The sequence below is a fragment of the Carlito syrichta genome, unplaced genomic scaffold, assembly GCF_000164805.1.
Source record: "Carlito syrichta isolate Samal-C Ts95f unplaced genomic scaffold, Tarsius_syrichta-2.0.1 Scaffold316211, whole genome shotgun sequence".
NCBI classification, from domain to species: domain Eukaryota; kingdom Metazoa; phylum Chordata; class Mammalia; order Primates; family Tarsiidae; genus Carlito; species Carlito syrichta.
Genome location: NW_007260307.1, coordinates 876377 through 896702, shown reverse-complemented (window position 1 = coordinate 896702; position 20326 = coordinate 876377). Strand labels below are relative to the sequence as shown.

General features: G+C 38.1%; 1 protein-coding gene across 2 annotated transcripts in view; it reads left to right on the top strand.

The window, feature by feature from the left end:
* Positions 1-20326, top strand: part of TMEM30A (transmembrane protein 30A) — a 36952-nt gene that overhangs the window by 12725 nt on the left and 3901 nt on the right. Inside the window, exons 2-6 of one of the 2 annotated variants that reach the window (XM_008073921.2) lie at positions 9410-9517; positions 12336-12443; positions 16290-16377; positions 17291-17434; positions 18362-18568. In XM_008073921.2, the coding sequence (XP_008072112.1) occupies positions 9410-9517; positions 12336-12443; positions 16290-16377; positions 17291-17434; positions 18362-18568 (655 nt within the window). The remainder of the gene's footprint in view (positions 1-9409; positions 9518-12335; positions 12444-16289; positions 16378-17290; positions 17435-18361; positions 18569-20326) is intronic. The other variant, XM_021706934.1, reaches the window with a different exon arrangement.

The window sequence follows — 20326 nt, the reverse complement described above, 5'->3', positions numbered from 1 at the left end:
CAGGTACGCGCTACCATGCCTGGCTAATTTTTGATTTATTGTAGAGATGAGGTCTCGCCAAGTTGCCCAGGTGGGTCTCGAACCCGCGGGCTCAGGCAATCCACTCACCTCAGCCTCCCAAAGCGTGGGATTACAGGCTGAGCCACCGAGACCGGCAGTTGTAGTTTTTCATCTTTATTTTAGATTTTAAAAAAAGACAAGGATAGTATTATTTAAAATATTAGCATATTAATGATTGGCACAGATTTTATTTTATAATTGAGTGTCTTTTAAATTGAAATCCGTATACAAATTATTGTAGGGTTCATGTTATTTAAGATTATGGGAGGGAAGAGGGGAAAAAAAAGATTATGGGAGGTGGTGGTGCAGTTTAATGGAAAGAATAGCAACTTTGGAGCTAAACTGATATGATTCTATCACTGAATTGTGTTCCCCCAAAAGATTTGTTGAAATCCTAACTCCTGATATCTGTGAATGTGGCCTTATTCAGAAATGGGGTCCTTACAGATGCAACCAAGTTCAGATGAGTTCATTAAGGTAGATCCCTATCTAATATGACTGGTGCTGCTTTTGAGAAGAAATAGATACAGATAACAGTGGGCAGATGATGTGAAGACAGTGATGTACAGAGAATGCCTTGCAACAGCAGAGGGAGAGATGGAGGAATACAGTGGAGAGCCAGAGAGCTCCTAGGATTGTTGGCCACTGCTAGAAGCCTGGAAGAGGCAAGGGAGTCCCTACCCAGACCCTCAGAGTTTGGTCCTGCTGACAACCTTGAATTTGGACTTTTGGCTTCCAGAACTGTGAGTGAATAAATTTCTCTTTTTGAAGACTTTCAGTTTTTGGTACAGCAGCCCTGAAAGACTGATGTAGTCACATACTTGCTGTTTGTAGTCATTTAACCTCTGAATCTCACTTTCCTCATTTATAAAAAACTAAGAACAATTCTGGCGTGGAGTATGTATTTGGGAAATAACAGCTGACCTTGCCTATTACTATCTTCAAAGACAGTTTATATTTGTGGATTGATTACCTAATTCATTTGTCATTGCCAAGCTTGAGATTGTGACTTACTGATTGTTAGAAGTAAATCCTTTCCTTATGATTCTCACTTAGAGACTAATTTATAGAAACACAATAGATTTTATATGACTTGTGGAATTTTGGGGGATATAAAGGATTAAACTTTTTTAGCTGTGAGTTTAGAACTAAGCTTTTGATCATTCTTTTAAAACTAATCTTCAAAAGCAAAATGATCTAGAGAGACTATGAGGTTTCTAAACATTTATTTTAACTGCTAACTTTTATGAGGTTCTAAATAATTTAAATATGGGTGTTTCTTTTACCTCTTTTATTTGATGACTAGATCCTAGTTACCACGGCTTTTTAGAGCAGTTGAGTTAATCTGGTACTGTCCTGTGTATCTGTATTTGGGGGTAGGATATTTTCTACATTGATGTATTACCTGTTTAATAAAAAGGAGACATTTAAAATTATTTATTTATTTTTGAGTTGGAGTCTCACTCTGTCGCCCAGGCTGGAGTGCAGTGGCATGCTCCCGGCCACCACAGCCTTGACCTGCTGGGCTCTGGCGATCCTTCCGCCTCAGCCTTCCAAGTAGCTGGAACTACAGGTGCTACTTAAATACTTTAAAGAGTGTTGTTCAGTCCTCCAGGATCCCTTGCTGCCTTAATGTGCCCCTTTTACTTTTCTCTTACTCTCAAAATTCATAGGCCTGCATTATACAAATTAATTACTTAGTCTACAACAATAGTAACCGGAAAACTTACACTATCACTTACTTTTGAGTCTTGGGCAAGAAGCTATGTAACTTAACATTACTTCCTCTTAGGTATGGATAGCCTTCTCTTTTTGCCTGAGATCTCTTAGTGACAATGAGAAATTTGCTGCTGTGATGTCACACTAGTGACATAAAACTAAAACGTGATCTGCTGTAGTCACCTAGAGCAGAGTAGTGCCATGATCTTCCTAGCTCCCAGCTGATGTCTGCTGTACCTGGTCGAGCTTTTTTGTTGTTTCTGGTGTTTCTGTATCCTGTATTCTGTATTCTGTACAGATACCAGTATCTGTGTGAAGGGTGCTGTCTCCTGAAGCTGTCAATGCTGCCATTATCAGGAATCCTAGAGTAGTGCTGGAGTGGTCCTCTCCACTTCTCATCACCCTGGTTGCAAGGCCCACATTGCTGTAGCTTAAAGTTGGAAAACCTATCCCTTCAGCTACTACTCTGCAATCGAATTCCTCGGTTCTTTTCCTGAGGCTTATGTTTTTAAAATTTCTGATTGTGGGTGGTTGTAGAAAAGTTAGGTAACCGGAGAACCTCTTATGGATTCTCAGATCTTTATCCCTAATTCAGAACTTTTTTTGAAGTCCTAATTTGTACCTTTTGGGTCTATTCACATGCTAAGCCCTCAGTCAGGGATGTAATCTCTGGTTGTGCTGTCTCCCTGGAGATAAGATCTACTCAGCGGCTCTCATGGAGAAATTTGCTGACTAGACTGGGTTGCGTTTCCGTAGTACTTCTGTGCTGCTGTTATCAAAACATCCATTTTAATGCCTGTTTCCTGTATTAGATGCTGAACTCCAGGAGGTCAGGTACTAGGCCAAATCCTCATTGCCTGGATTACATATGCATTCAGTAAATACTAGGTGAATGAATGATTTACATCATAATGGAGCATTCAGGAAGAGCATGGAGTGTAATTTTTTTTTTTTTAAGTCAGGGTCTAACTCTTTTGCCCAGGCTGGCATGATCACGACTCACTGTAGTCTTGATCTCTGGGCTCAGGCAATACTTCTGCATCAGCTTTCTGAGTAGCTGGGACCATAGGCACACACCACCACACCCGGCTAATTTTTTAAAAAATTTTTTGTAGCGACGAGATCTTACAGTGTTGCTTAGGCTAGTCTTGAATTCCTAAGCTTGAGCAGTCTTCCTTCCTTGACCTCCTAAAGTGCTGGGTTTACACTGTGCTGTGCCTGGCCTCTCTTCACCCTTATAATGTGCAGATCCTGTGTTTGTCCATTAGAAAGGACATGTCCATTTCCTAAAAGCGTATAGTATGGTGGAAAAGAGTGCAGGTGTCGGAGACAGGCAGGCCCGACACTCTTGTTTAGAATTACTAGCTGGGTGATCTTGGGAACATTATCAGCTCTTCCTAAGTGACAGTTTCTAGTTTAAAATAAGGAAAATGAAAACAAACTCGGGGGTGGGGGGGCTGTTGTACCTTGAAAGTGAGATGATGCATGTGTGTTAAGAGCTTATGATGCCTGACAGTATACACTCGATAAACAGTGATCAGTGAAACATAGTGTGTAATAGGGGCCCCCATTCACCTTCTTACCTTGCCTCTTGCCAATGTGAACTCTCCATGAGTTTTAATATACCTTAAATATGCCTTGTGCTTTCTACCTCTTTCTTCTGTATATGTCCCCTCTTTTTCTTTTCTTTCCATCTTTCTTTTATGACTCTGTTCAGATCTTCACATCTTCTCGGTAGGAAAGTACTGGTCCATCTACTAGTTATTATTCCTTTATGCCCTTCGTTTTGGCAGGTAGCACTTTGTATTCATTTTCTTGGCATTTGTATGCTATCTTTAGCAAAGTAGACTGCTAGAGGAAAAAAGGGACTGATTATTCTTGGGGAAAAAGAAATTTAGTAGAGAGAACTTTGGGCTTGAAGTCAGAAATCCTTGGTCCTAGCCTAGCACCAGCTATTACTGCTTGGGTGAAACTTGGGCAAGTTTCTGAATGTGTTCTTTTTATGTAAAATGGAGATGACACTATAGGATTTTGGTGAGGACTAGATGAAACAGTATATGAAAGGAAGGGCAGTGTGAATTGTATAAAATATCATTGCTTTTGTATGTATTTTATACCTCATATCATGACTTATACATAGTAAGTCTTAATATGTTAATTGCAATAATTTTTTCTAACAGTTCTTTTTGATTTTCATGGAATCAGAATACATGTAATTTAAAAATACATTTTAAAAAGTGTAATCACTAGATTATGATGAAGATGTTATAGGTACTCTTTGATTTTGTTCAGGTGTAATTTAGTATTCAGTGATAATTCTTGGTTCTAATAAAATATTCAGTTTTATTATATATAGTATAATTTATTAGATTGCAAAGTCTATCAAATTAATTATTTTTATTCAGTTAAGTAAAGACTGTATCTCCTTGCTTAGTCATAGCGGATGCACTCTTTTTCAGACATTGCCGTAGAAACTGATTCTAAAGAGAGTGGTTTGAGAGGTTTCTGTTCAAGAGCATAGAACATGGGAATAGGCCCAGCTGGGAACTTTGTAAAATCAAAATGCTTAGATTAGTCTTAAATAAGAGGGAGAAAGTGTACGGCAATTTTAAAATATAGTTTGTTCTTTTTAATTGTCTCATCTTTCATCTCTTTTTTTTTTTTTGAGTTGGAGTCTCACTCTGTCGCCCAGACTGGAGTGCAGTAGCTGCTCCCGGCCACCGCAGCCTCGACCTGCTGGGCTCTGGCGATCCTTCCGCCTCAGCCTTCTGAGTAGCTGGAATTACAGGCATGCACTACCACGCCCGGCTGATTTTTTGATTTATTGTAGAGATGAGGTCTCGCTGCCCAGGCGGATCTCGAACCCGCGGGCTCAGGCAATCCACTCACCTCAGCCTCCCAAAGGCGCGGGATTACAGGCTGAGCCACGGAGCCCGGCATCTTTCATCTCTTAAGCATTGTAAAACTTGTTGTTTAAGTGGAATGTTTTGCATGACTAGGCCCTGGGGGAAAAGTCCAACAGATCTGGTGAAAAATTATACAGGCCAAAATTATATAGGCTTTGTGTCTCTTCATTTAGGACACCTGTGTTTTTAGTTCTGTTTGTTATAGTTATGTGCCTAGCTTCTCTTAGATATTTGCAGTGAAAGAAAATTTGGTCTAAACAAAGTTACACTAGTAAACAAATAAGCTTTAATGGAAAACATTTCTGTAGGAGATTATATCAGAATTTGATAGAATCAGGTTTTATTAAGCAAACTGAATGGTTTTTAAGAAGCAACTAAATGTTGTAATTAGATGCTGGCTTTATTTCCTTGATATAGATTTTGACCTTTTGTCTTTTTTCAATTATAGAGAGAAATTGAATATCTGTTTATAAGGTTTATATGTTCAGTTTCAGGAATAAAGATTAGATGATTAATTTTTTAATATTATTAAGGTACAGATAATTAGGACTGTTCAACATAAAATTCTCATTTACCAAGAGAATGAGAAGACAAGCTGCAGACTGGGAGCAAATATTTGTAAGTAGCTTACTGATAATGGACTGTTATTCAAAATTCACAGCTCTTAATACTCAACCATCAGAAAGTGGACAACCTGGTAAAAAATGGACACAAGACCTTAATGGACACCTTACCAAAAAGGATATACAGTGTCCTCATCAGCTGGAGCTACTATAACAAAATACTATAGCCTGGGTGATTTAAACAACAGATACTTATTTCTTATAGTTCTAGAGTCTGGGAAGTCCAAGATGAAGATGCTGCTAGATTCAGTTCTTAGTGGGAGCCCTCTTACTGGCTTTGTCAATGGCTGTCTTGCTTTGTCCTCAGATGATAGGGTTTGAGAGAACTGTGGTCTTTCTAATCTCATCATGTGGCTTCTGTCTTCATGACCTCACCTAAAGCTAATCACTTCCCTAAGGCCCCACCTCTAAATACCATCACACTGGGGGTTGGGCTTCAACATATGAATTTGGGGGGAACACAGACATGTAGTCTATAATGTGCAGATGGCAAGTAAGCATATAAAACATGCTAACATTGTGTAACATTAGGGAGTTGCAAATTAAAACATAAGTGAGATACCACTACATATCCAGTAGAATGGTGAAAACCTACAACACAGACAATACCAGATGCTGGGAGGCATGTGGAACAATAGGATCTGTCATTCATTGATAGTAAGGCAGGCTATTCAGTGTAGGTTAGACAAAGATACGTTTCTTGGAGGTAGTTTAAATTAAAATAGGGTAAGCGGTCAGACATCTTTCTTACTGGAACACGACCTTCACCCGACCCACCGGGCTTTCCAGAACTGCAGGAAATCACAGAAACAACAGGGAATTACCAAAACATAGATAGGATGTTCTAAGAAAAGCTCAAGTCTAGTTAGGCAATAACTTTATAAAGGTCCTTGTGACCTTAGAGGGTTGAGAGATGGTAATCAAAACTCATGACCAGATACCTGCAGCCTGCAGCCTCTTGTCAAAGGCAAGCACGTGCACTCTCTTAAGGGTCCTATACTTCCTCTTGAGCATGTCTTTCCCTCTCTAATAAATTCTGTCTTAAACTATACTTGGGACTCTATCTGAAATGCTTTTCTGTGGTGATATCAAAGAACCCATGGAGCAACATACCACACATCTCACCTGGCGTCAGTAGTGAGAATGCAAAATGGTTCAACCCCTTTGGAAGACAGTTTGGCATTTTCTTGGAAAAGTAAACATACTTTTACTCTGTGACCCAGCAGTTGCACTCCTGTTTACCTGAGTGAGTTGAAAACGTATGTCCACGCAGAAACTTGCTCATGGATGTTACAGCAACTTTGTTGGTAACTGTGATAATTTGGAAGCAACCAACATGTTTTTGGGTAGATAAGTGGGTAAATAAACAGTGGTACAACCAGACAGTAGGATTATTATTCAGTGCTAAAAATAAAGGAGCTATGCATCCCTGAAAATACATATAAAATCTTAAATGCATATTATTAAGTGAAAGAAGTCAATCTGAAAAGACTATTCTGTATGATTTCAACAATATGACATTCTGGAAAAGGCATAACTATGGAGACAATGCAAAGATAGTCCTTGCCAAAAGTTAGCAGGAAGAGAGGAATGAATAGACAGATTTTTAGAGCAATGAGACTATTCTGTGTGATACTATAATGGTGGATACATGTCAATACGTTTGTCAAAACCCATAGACTATACAACACCAAGAGTGGCCCTAATGTAAACTGTGGACTCTGGGTGGTAATGATGTGCCTGTAGATTCATCTATGTAACTAATGTACCACTGTGGTGCTAGATGTTGATAGTAGAGGAAGTTGGTTTGGGAGGGCAGAGGGTATATGGGAACTCTCTACTTTCTCTTTAATTTTGCTGTAGACTGTGAGGACGATAGCTGTTGGCCTCCTAAAAGTTTGCTGAAAATTTCCTGGCATGAGGCAGATCGATTAATAGAGTAAAAGACATACACATTTTATTTGATGTGTACAAGAGGAAACCCCCAAAACCCGGAATTTTTTAGAGGGTGGACCCCTTGTAGTACAGGTTTCCCCTGCCAGGTAAGTATTCTGGGAACCCATCGTCATCAGTGCCAGCTAGCATTGTGAGAGGCTGCATTCAGCACCAGTGAATTTTTTTTTTTTTTTTGGAGAATCAGCGTATTTGTGACTTTTTTTTTTTTGTTTCCCTGGATGAGAAATATCCTCAAAGGGAAATGTTTTGCCGGTGTGAAAGAGGTGAAACAAAAAATGGCAGAAGCACTAGAAGGCATCGAAATTGACAAGTTCAGAATCTGCTTTGAGCAGTGGAAAAAGCATTTCGATAGGTGTATTGCATCAGATGGAGAGGACTTTGAAGGTGGCTGAATAAATGCAAGAATAAATACAAAATTGCAGTTTTTTTGGGTTTCCCCTCGTGTACACTGGAGCCTTCAGAATGAGTTACAGAAACTTAAACACCTTCTAGGTCACAGAGAGAATGGGGGCTTGCATTCCAGTAAAACAGCTTATGGGCAGGAGAAGAAGAGGAATTTTTTTTTTAGTGTGAAATCAGGGTTAATTTAAGAGGATAGAAAAGCTCCCACAGTGGGAGGGGACCTGTAGAAGAGGAATTCTGTCGTGGGGCAAGAAGTGACTGGGAGAATGAATGCCTGGGGAAGCAGAATGACTTGCAAATAGTTCTCTGGAAGCTGAATGAACTGGTAAGATAGGCATTATCTTGTCAAATGACTGGGCCAGGTCTGATTACATTCTTCCTCTACTTTCCTGCAATGGATAATTTTAACCTGGAGAAAAAGCAGTTAAAAAAGGGAGAGACCTTGAGGCAAAATGCCATATTTGGGGGTGAATCTCCTTGTACCACTTCAGAACCTAAAACTATCAAAAATAAAGTATATTTTAAAAGTTTAGCTATAAGGCTAGGTCTTTAAAAATCAACCAGTATGCTGTAATTCAGTTCTGACACCAGCTATCGTTAGTGTCGGACTCCACAGGTTGAAGGGCATGGTCCCCAACAAGACTGTCCCCATGTCAGACACCAGCTGCAAGTCAAGCCCCCAAGGTATCCACACGTATTAACAACTGGCACTACCCAGGGGGTTCCCAGACTCTTCTGATTACCTTCTGTAAGACTTCCCTCACTTCAGTTGCCAGTTGCAAGTCTGGGGATCTCCAAGATGACCCACACTTCTGACAATCCTGACCAGCAGGTTATGTATGCAGAGGGGTTCCTGGTAGACACGCATGGCAATACCTAGGAGAGTCCTGGATGCAGAGCTGAACACTCAGAGCACGGCCCCTGCCTGCCACAACTGGGCTCACCAGCCAGAAAGCTGTCCTCCATCCTCCACCACAGTGTCCACAGTTGTACTTGGGACTTCATGATGTAGGCTTGATTGATTGAACACTGACCAACTGGTTGAACTACATTTTTAGCCCCTTCTTCCCAGAGGTTGGGCTGGACCAAAGCTCCTAATCACAGGATTGGTCTTTCTGTGACCACAGCCATCCTGAGCCATCTTGTTAACATAAGCTCTGGTGTAAGAGGCTTGCGAGTGACAGCGATATAATCCTGTCACCTGCAAAGCTCCAAAGGTGAAGCTCCCTGCCAGGAACCCAAGACAAAGACAGACAAATTCAATACCAGATTAAAAAAAAAAAAGCCCTTGAAAACCATATATTATGTAGATTTGAAAGTGTATCATTGAAAGCGGAGGTGACCGAAAAGTATTTGAAATTGAAAGATTTCAGAGGAAAAGCTGATTGATTGATCCTTATTAATCTTGTATTTTAGTAGTTCGGATGCTTTAGCTATTTAAATCTTTATACATCTTGCAGTTTTGAATTTTATATTTATGATTTTATGTATAAATGTATTTCTTTTGGTAAAAAGGAGAGAGGACTTTACTTGGAAGGTCAGCAAGTAGAACAGCAGAGGCTGTTTCTGGGTTTTTTACCACCTCACATTGTCAAAACAAACAGAAGACCTAAAAAGCAGGTTTTGTTTGGCCCTCCAGGTTGCTTCATAGGATTTATTTTTGCTTTTAATAGCAAGTTATTTCAGAATGTTTAGGTATTTACTTTCTCCAAAGAAATGCTTAGCTGTATTTTTCTCTTGCAGATTGATTATACCGGAACAGAGCCTTCCAGTCCCTGCAATAAATGTTTGTCTCCGAATGTGACACCTTGCATTTGTACCATTAACTTCACACTGGAAAAATCATTTGAGGTCTGTGTTTTCAAGTAATTTGCTAGAAAAGCCATGCTTTTAAAAATATTGGTATGGTAGTAAATGTTTTTTACTAGGCATTTTCTTTTTATAGAGAAGTTAATTTGTTGGAGTCCATACGCTTTTGAGGAAGATTACTTTATATGTCTGGCTGTTGCATTTTATACTGTCTGGTTAATAAATACACTTATTTGAATGGTTTTGTCAGTATTTTGTAGACTAAAATTTGAAGCATTATATTTTATCCTTTCACTGGAAAATTTTGTAACTATGCAAATCAATTTTGTATTAAGTTTATATCTTCATTTTTTTAAAATTATTGCTCAAATTGTATACTTTTAATACTAAAACAAATTTTACTTTAGAACATATTACTTCTCTCCGTCATTTAATTGAATTGTTTCTTATGATATATAAAGCATTACAAAAAATTCAAACACACATTAAAACCTTACTGGTCGTTTGTATTTTGATAAGTTAGAAATCATCTGTGAGTGTCTTTTGCATTCACATTAACCTGCCACTCTTCTTGGTAACTGAGCACATGATAAAGGACATAATGATTCAGAATAGGCTAAGACTGGTTTGTACTCTCCTCTGCCTGAAATTGAGCTTAAAAATCTTCTTCAGGGAGCAAAAGCTTTCTCATCTGCCAACTTTTCAGATTTTCTGCACTGATTTTGTAAAGGACCGATGGCTTTGCTAGTCCACGGTGGTTGGTTGCCATCTAGTGGTTATAGATGTTCTTGCACTGAGATGAACAGGATAGTGCTGCCTTTGGGGAAAAAACAAGACAACAAATTTGGCAGAAGACCGAAATTTAATGATTTGACTTTGTTTCAGCAGAAATGAAATATAAGCTTAAAGCATCTTTAAAAGTTCACCGTTGTTCAGTGTGATGGGAAAACTATAAAAATGCAGTAAGTTTGACGTTTGTCAGAACAGGTAGACTTGAGGAGGTGAGACTTGTAATGACTTAGAAGCTCCACGGGTCTCCTCCATTCAGAAAACATTTCAGAGCTGCTTTTCTTTCAAGGTGCTCAACTTCAGATTCATTTGCTTGTGAGTTCTGTTTTTTCACAAACCCTAAGTTTAAATTGGAATAAAGCCTTTTCAGGAACTTCAGTAGGTTATTTTGTCTCAATATTCATCGAAAAGGATCTCTCTTTTAGTTTACAAATTGAATTTACTGCACCGATTCTTCACTGAGATAAAACTTTTTAAAATAAAGCCTATTCAGTGTTTTCTATGGTGTCAATTCGGTATTGCCCTCTTTCCCAAAAAGGTTTTCATGTACATTTTTTTATATAGAATGGGAGAATTTGCTTGGTTTGACATGTGAAAATCAAGCTTTAAATATATGGCGATGTATATGAAAGTAGCAAATCAAACAAAGCATACTTATCATGTTACTACATTTATTTTAAATGAGGATGATAGTATAGAAAATAGAGATAGCAAACAAAAAGGAGGAAATAGCTTAATGTTTTGCTGCTTCTAAACATTTTAGTCATTCAAAATTGCTTCTTAGCATTTTCTAAATAATTGTAGTGTCTATAGATTACTCTTTTTTCCCAAGTTATTTTGAAATTGGCTCTAGCAAATAGAATACTTTTCTTGGTTATTATTAATGTGATTCATTATCTTATATACTTTACTAATTGCTAGCTTATTAATTGGTAATATTATATAGTATCTTATTGAAAAATTTATATCTCAATTCAAGTTCAGAATTTATCAAGAAAAAAATGATCATTTCAGCTGGACACGATGGTGCATGCCTGTAGTCCTAACTTCTCAGAAGGCTGAAGTGGGAGGATTGCTTGAACCCAGGAATTCAAGACCAGCCTGGACAATGTAGTGAGACCCTGTCTCTTTTATTTTATTTTTTTATTTTATTTTTGAGTCGTAGTCCTACTTTAACCCAGGCTGGAGTGCAGTGGCACACTCACGGCTACCGCAGCCTTGACCTGCTGGGCTCAGGCGATCATTTCACCTCAGCCTTCCAAGTAGCTGAAACTACAGGCATACGCTACCACGCCTAGCTAATTTTTCAGTTTACTTTAGGGACAAGATCTTGCTAGGTTGCCCAGGCTGGTCTCGAAACCCTTGACTCAGGCAATCCTCTTGCCTATGCCTCCCAAAGTGCTGGGATTACAGAATTCTGAACTACAGAAAACATTTTTTTCCTCTTTTTTCTTTTTTTTTGAGTTGGCATGTTACTCTGTCACCCAGGCTGGAGTGCAGTATCATGGTTAGCAGCCTCAACCTGCTGGACTCAGGTGATCCTTCCGCTTCAGCCTTCTGAGTAGCTGGAACTATAGGCGCATACCACCACAGCTAGCTAATTTTTAAATTTACATTGTAGAGACGAGGTCTCGCCAAATTGTCAGACTGGTCTTGAACTCCTGAGCTCAGGCAATCCTCTTGCCTCCGCCTTCCAAAGTGCTGGGATTACATGTGTGGGCCACTCTGCCTGGCATTTTTTTTCTTTTTTTAACTCACCCCATACAGACTTGTGAGAGAAACTTTTAAATTGAAAGTAACTTAGAGTAGGCTAATAGATCCTTAAGGATTATTTTTTAGTGTAAATGCACTTCTCTGAAGTCTTTAAGGATAGTTTTAAAGTTTACTCTTGGATTTTTTAACATTATTTACAGTTGTACCATTTTAGATTGCTAATACTGGTAGAATTCACCCTTTTATCACAAAGTGTAGACTAATGAAGTCCAAATTACATAGTTTTTATGTGCTCCTGAAACAAATTTGTATGTAATAGCTTCTACATGAAAATTTTTTTCTATCTCTGTTTCTCTAGGGTAATGTGTTTATGTATTATGGACTGTCTAATTTCTATCAAAACCATCGTCGTTATGTGAAATCTCGGGATGATAGTCAACTAAATGGAGATTCTAGTGCTTTGCTTGTAAGTAAAATGATAAATTTGAAAGTGTGGCATCTGAAATAAGAATATGTGGTAACTATTCAGTTATAATCATTAAAGCATTTAATAATTTTAGGATGAAGTTAAAGTGTTTTTATAGTATATACAGTGAATGTTTATAGTTAAAATGCTTTTCCCCTATAATTTGCACAGATTAATAACTTTTTATAGCCAGAGGACATATTACTACCTGCTTGCTTCTAATAGTGGTCATTGGGATTTTTGCTTCATTAATATGTTTGTAATGGAATTTTGGTGAGTCTAGCATTCTGTGTAATATAAATGTGTTCTGTTTGGGTTAGTTCATTATTACTACACTAGGTAGCAGTGTGTAAGTAAGCTGCTTTAATTTCTGGAGTTGTGTTTCAAAACTGAACAACCTACACTCTTCAATTTTTAACTTGTGGGAAGACTAAGCTGTAAAGTCTAAAAAGTTGGCTACTGAAAAGCTATTTGAGGAGCATTTAGAAAGTATAGACGCATGAATTCTCCTAAGTCTAATGTGTCAGTGTATGCAGGAGTGGAACTCTAGACTATCTATTTTTAATAAGCTCCACGTATTTTAACCAGCTGGTTTGGGACTCTGTGGACCAGGGTATCTTAGTTTCTTGTCTATTGTTCATCTTTCTATAGTACCTAAGTTTTTATATTATTATTGCCAATGCAGCAGACATTCAGAGGCCCAGAGCAATTTAGGATCTCTTAGAATTGGTGAATCTCTTAGAGTGCAAATTAGTACTATGTTGTGACCAGAATGGGCCCAGAAATCATGTAATATAACTGTCCTAGGTTATCCTAGCTAATTTTATTGCTATTTTCTGATGTGTGGGATTTTAAGAAATACAAGTCATTTAAAAATTCGACAGTGTTCACAGGGTTCTGGTTAGATCTGTAATATTCAGAATTCATGTGGGCTCTAATCTGTAGGAGCCACCAAGTTTCTAGAGCTTTCTGAAAGTGTTAATCTGGGACTGTAGATTGGGTGTATTCAGTGACCCAGAAATGGTGGTTGATGTACAATTCTTTTATTCACATGAATGCTCATCACTGAGGGCAAAGGAAGCTGAAACAGATTCTTTTCTTACACACTGCAAGCAAAAATTTTAGGCCAGATTGACAAACTTTTTCTGTAAAGGGCTAGACAGTAACTGTTTTTAACTTTGTAGTTCAGAAGGTCTCTGTCACAGCTCCTCAGCTCTACTGTTATACAATGAAAGCAGTCATACATAAAACCTAAATGAATGGGCGGAGCTGTGCTCCTTCAGCCTGGATTTACAAAAACAGGTGGTGGGCAGGATTTGGCCTGCAGGCTGTTTCTTGATCCCTGGACTAAAAAAAAGAAGTATGACTTTTAAGACCAGGTGGGTTTCAAAAATCTTAAAGATTTCAGCTATAGACAGATCGAAGTCCAAGTTGCTTAACATTGTGTGCGAGGCCCTTCCCAGTCTGGTGTCAGACTGCTATTCCGGCCCCATTGTGGTATAAGCTGTCACCGTATTGAACAAGGCCGGCTGCCCTGGGCCACGTTTGCTGCTCTCTCCTCATGCATCGGGACACAAGCAGTCTGCCCATCTCGCCGTTTATGGTTTCGTTTGCCTAGAATGCAATTTTTACTCTTTCCCTGGAGGTCTTATCTCAAGCCCTGCTTTTTTAACCTAGGTGTGCTTTGATATAAAAAATATACTTATTTACAACTTTATTTCCTGTTCCAAGTCACTCCCGTTTTTGCTTTGATGAACAAACTGGCTTTCGTGTCATCCAGTCTTGCCCCTCCTTTCCAGGCCATTCTCCACACAGCAGCCGTAGTACTCTTTAAACGTAGACAAATACCGTTTTCCTACTCAAAATCTTTCAATAGGTTATTATTACTGTGAGTAAAGTCTCAGGATGATCTGAGCCAAGCATAATCCTCCAATCTCATCACATATCATTCTTTCTCTTGGCATGCTCCAGCTTTATTCATCTTTGCCCTCTCAGAAATAACAAATTCTTTCTTAGTGGCATGTTCTGTTCTCTTTGCGTAAAACTCTCTTTTGTCTGCTCTTCACGTGACTGGCTCCTACGCTTTTTTTTTAGGTTTTAATTTACATGATACTTTCTACTAGAACCAAGCTTTTTCTTGCCATAGGTTCTAAAGTAGTTCCTCTGACCCTCTCTCCAATAATCACTCTCACATATCTTCATAACACTTAATTGTAATTATATATTTGCTTGCTTATTTATCTCTTTCCAACTACACTGTAAGCTTAGGAGAGCAGGGAGCATGACTTTCTTTAATTACTGTTTACCAAGTGTGTGGCTAATGCTTAGTATGTGGAAGGCATTTAATAAAGGTTTGTTGAATCTTTATCTTTAGATATCTTTATCATGGCTCATATTTTATATTATAGTTGGTTATGTATGAGTCTGTTTCCTCTGTTACACTGTGAGTTGCTTAAAGGAAGGGATTGTGTTGTTATCATTTTTCTGTTTCTGGCACCTAGCATGGTATACAGTACATATTAGGTACTCATTAAATAGCTTTCCTAAGCCACTTAATGCAAAAGTACCTAACATTGCTTAGTTGAGTACTCAACACATAGACAGTAAATAACATTCTCTTTTCTTTTAAAACTCTCTTAAGAACTTAATGTTCAGAAAATATATTTGCCCTTCAGTTGCTAGCTTTATCAATATAGATGGCGTAGGGATCAAAAAGCTGAGAAGTCAAATATTGAGAGACGTTATGAGATCCCTGCCATGTGTTTATTTAGCTTCTCTTGTCTTTTCCATTTTCACAATTGCTTTTTCAAATCTAGTCATAGACAATGTAGATACAATTCAAGGTTGCTGGTAATAAAATAGTCCTAAGAGGTCTAAGCAGGATCTGGTTAATTTCAAATGAGATTATCTTGGTCTGCTTATGTGTTTTGGGACATGGCTTCATGTAACCTGTGAGTTCCAGAGCATCTCAGATATGCACATGACCTCAGACTTGCTACGGTCTCTTGTTTGATTCTGGGATGGTCACATCTCCTTGAGATCTCCAGTAAGGATTAAGTCAAAGCCAAGTCTGGAGGACAGGTACATGTTCTGCCTTGCCAGCATTTTTGCCTCCTTTGTACCTGGATGTATAATTTAAAGATTGGTATATTCTAGCATCTGCACTCGATTTTTTCCTTCCTTCCTTAGACATGGGATTTAATACAAAATTATAAAAATTGAGAGTATATAGTTAGACATGTCCATTTCATAAGTTAAGATCCAGTTAAGTTAAAGGTCTTGCCCCAAGGAATTAGAACCTCTATTCTCTTTACTTCCAGTTTAAGATTTTTTTTCCAGGTTAAGACCATTTCTTAATTTTTCTTGGGCAGAAAACTCTTTGTGGTTATGATTCTGTGATATGAAAATCAAAATGACGATAATTTGATCCATACATATATGACAAGACATATGCAAGTCAAGGTTACATTAATACCATAATGTTAAAGAATACATTTTGAATATTTAAATGTGGCATTATTTATAGCCTGTTTACACTACAGATTTGTGTACTACAAGTGAGAAAAATTGGGGTGGTTGAATGCTTTTTTTTTAAAAATTTTTATTTAATCAATATTTTTTATTATGTTGTGGTACAAATACGTTTCATTCAGGCATCCTGTTGATAAGAGGTGTTTCCCCATCTCCAGACAGATATTTGCTACCATTAATCCCATCCCCCCCCATAGTTTCTCACTACTGTCAGTCATTTGTGTTTGAATTCTTAATCAGTAATTTAGGGATAGCTCATAGTTCTCCCAGAAGTCTGGATAGTAACTTCTCTGTCTTTTTCCTTCTAAAAACCAGAATCCCAGTAAGGAATGTGAGCCTTATAGAAGAAATGAAGACAAACCGATTGCTCCTTGTGGTGCTATTGCCAACAGCATGTTTAATGGTATGCTACAAATACAAACATAGGCATAGATGTAGACATACATGATAGGACAATTTGTATAATCTTATTATAGACTTGATGGTTTAGTAAGCATGAATGAAATTGAGAAGTTCAACAACTTTAAGATAAATATATCAGTTAGCTATTGAATAGGGTATTATGAAGCTTTGTAGTTTTCTTTTGAGCATACTTATATTTAAGAATGAATTTCTGTGTCTGAGAAAAAAGCAGAGACATTCTGCCAACCTTTGTATTTCATGTAAGATAAAATAAAAGCAAGGCTGACCTTATACCATTGAAAAAGAGCTGTAGTTGTCCATTTAGAACAGCGTTATCAGATAGAAAAATAATGTGATCCATAAATGCTAAGTCTTTGGTATCTGATGTGTATTATACTCTTAGAGAATATATTCATTTGGGCCAGCCATATTTCAAGGACTCTGTAGCCATGTGTGCCTAGTGGCTGCTGTGTTTAGATGGTGCGAATAGAGAAATGGGTAAGCCAGAAGCTACAGGGCTGCATTACTGGAAGAAAGGGAGGAAAGGCAGATTTACCTTGCAAGTATATTTAGGTTAATATTAAAACATTTGATTTTATCACATACCAGCTGACCCTATAGGAAAGTAAATTAGAACTCCGTTGAGGGAAGAGTATTCCATGAAGAATTAAAAAGTTGCCATAGTTAGCCCCTAAAGCTATTGAAATGAAGAAAAGATAAGCATAAAAAATTAAAAATATTTTTAAAAAGCATTGCTGGTTAATCTACATATGAAAAACAAATGGCTATCACATACCTGCTCTGTTACAACCACTTTGGGGAGCAAATACCTGATCCGTGTTTCCCACAGAGTTAAGCAAGTGCTATGAGTTTTCAATAGATATTCAATAATATCCTCCTTTTCTCATGTTTAGATACATTAGAATTGTTTCTCATTGGCAATGGTTCTTATCCTACTCCTATTACCTTGAAAAAGAAAGGTATTGCTTGGTGGACAGATAAAAATGTGAAGTTCAGAAATCCCCCTGGAGGAGAAAACCTGCAAGAACGATTTAAAGGTAAAACATTACTAATAACACTTTAGAAAATAAACTAGGAGTCTTAATGGAGTATCTTAAATTTTCTGTCTTAAGAATCCTAAAAAAGTTTATGCTTTAAAAAAAAAATGTTTCCTTCTGCTTTCTACCAAGTTAGGTGAATGTTCTAATGTACTTAAAATTCTAAAGGAAGCGTATACTTTTAATTATGAATGCAGGTTCTTTGATGTTTTCTTATAAGCATTTCAGCTATATTCTTTTAAAACTGTGGCAAAGTTTCTTTTAAACAAGGCTCTATTATTTATTATCCACATTTTTTCTGTAATTTTACAATATAATATATCTTGACATTGTATCTTTGTATTAAGTAATCTGCCTTTTGATATATCCTCAGTGTCCTACTTTTAATATTCTCTTAACTGAGGTATCAACCCTTTTAATGTTTTGATAAGTTGTTTTATAAGGAAATGGCTTAATCTAGATTTTAAGACCTCTTAAATATAAATATGTTTGTGCCTTTAAAAATAAGAAAAATTAGCCAGGCTCGGTGGCTCAGCCTGTAATCCCGTGCCTTGGGAGGCTGAGATGAGTGGATTGCCTGAGCCCGCGGGTTCAAGACCCGACTGGGCAACTTGGTGAGACCTCATCTCTACAATAAGTCAAAAAATTAGCCGGGCGTGGTAGCGTGTGCCTGTAGTTCCAGCTACTTGGAAGGCTGAGGTAGAAGGATTGCTGGAGCCCAGCAGGTTGAGGCTGCGGTGGCTGGGAGCAGCCACTGCACTCCAGTCTGGACGACAGAGTGAGACTCCAACTCAGAAAATAAATAAATAAGAAAAATACTCAGAATGTGTTTTGTACATCTTTGTTTTAGTAGAGTGTGTATTTTCAGTAAAACTTGTGGTAGAATTGGATATTTTGTCTCCTTATTCCTTCTCCTCTCCTTTTAAGGTACTACAAAGCCAGTGAACTGGCTTAAACCAGTTTACATGCTGGATTCTGACCCAGATAATAATGGATTCATAAATGAGGATTTTATTGTTTGGATGCGAACTGCAGCATTACCTACTTTTCGTAAGTTATATCGTCTTATAGAGCGGAAGAGTGATTTACATCCAACATTACCAGCTGGACGATACTATTTGAATATCACATACAGTATCCTTTTTTGGTCATGTTTACAGATTCATAGCGCTTAAAAGGAGTATGGGCTAGCTTTATTTCTGTTATGTGGCTTGTTTTTATGCTTTAGTTTTGATCCCTGCATTTTTACAAGAGTATGTCTGCGAATGTATCTTTTAATTTATATCCTTTAGAAATGTTTTAAATTTGTATATACTTTGTATTGGAGTTCTAAGCATATCATTTGGCAAAGTTACTTAAAATGTAGATGCTTGATTTATTAATAAGCTAGATATTTTTTACAAAGGAGATTGTAATTGAGCTTAATGCAAAGGCCAGCGAATGTAACTAATACTAAGTAAATTTTGGTGGTACTGGGCTGTTTTCATATGTATTTTAGTTATTAAAAATCAGTGGATGTGTTAATTCACATCACTATAAGTGTTCCTAATTATTGATCTGTTCATAGTATCTAAACATTTTATATCATTAGCTATATTGTTCTACATTAATAGCTTAGGCTCACATTCAGTGCTGATAAATATCATTTATTTCACTCTATCTGTATGTCAACACTGTGCTGAGTGCTTTTCACTCATTACTTATGTCAAGCAGTACGGTGTCTCCATGTTCTAGACAAGAATATAGAAATGCAGGAATATAAGCATTTACCCAGGGTTACATAGGTCATAATGCCAAGTGTCAGCGTTCTTAGCCCGGCTGTCGACTCCAAAGGCCATGACTCCTATCAGCTCCCAACAGAGGCTGCATCTCCAGCTAGTTCATTCAGGTAGTCAGACCAGTCTGTCTGCATACATGCAAAGTCTTTTTTAGGCGGGAAATGTTTAGCAATGTATTTCTTCCCTCCCTCCCTCCTTCCCTCCCTCCCTGCTTCCTTCTCCTTCTCCCTGTCTCCCTGTCTCCCCCCTCCCTCCTTTGTCGTGGAAGTCTCATTCTGTTGCCCAGGTTGGAGTGCAGTGGTACAATCACAACTCATCATAGCCTCAGCCTCCTGGGCTCGGGCAGTCTTCTGCCTCAGCCTCCCAAGTAGCTGGGACTATAAATGTGTGCCACCATGCCTGGCTAATATTTTTATTTTTTTTAGAGATGATGTCTCATTATGTTGCCCAGGCTGGTCTCGAATTCCAGGGCCCAAGCAAAATTAGAATTTTAAATGTTTGCTGATCTTTGCACTTTTCAATTTTCCTAATCTGAATGAATCAGAATATAGTTTTTATTTTCTAATGGATTAGTAAATGGTTAAATTAATAGACCTAACTTCAGAATAAGGTGTTTTGGGGCTGTGCGTGGTAGTTTATGCCTGTAATCCCAACACTTTGAGAGACTGAGGTGGGAGGATTGCGGGAGCCCATGAGTTTGACACCCACCTGAGCAACATGGTGAGACCTTGTCTTTACAAAAAACAGGAAAAAATCAGCCAGTGTGGTGGCGCATGCCTATAGTCCTAGCTACCCCAGGATCGCCTGAGCCCAGGAGGTTGAGGCTGCATTGAGCCCTGATTGTGCTACTGCACTCCCGCCTGGGTGACAGAATGAGACCTACCCACTCAAATAATAATAGTAATGATGTATTTTTGGGTCCTAGTGTTTTGATGTTGCACCTGAATCCACAACTGAATGTGGACTGCTAGTGGCAGGCTGAAAGTGACCAGTTCTTGAAACTAGGCCCGTGCAGGAGCAATTTTGGACAAACAGACCCAGCTCAGGTGCTGGTAAAAAGGGCATTATCCTGAGGCATAGCCAAAATAGAGGGGAGCTCTGATACAGTTTGTGT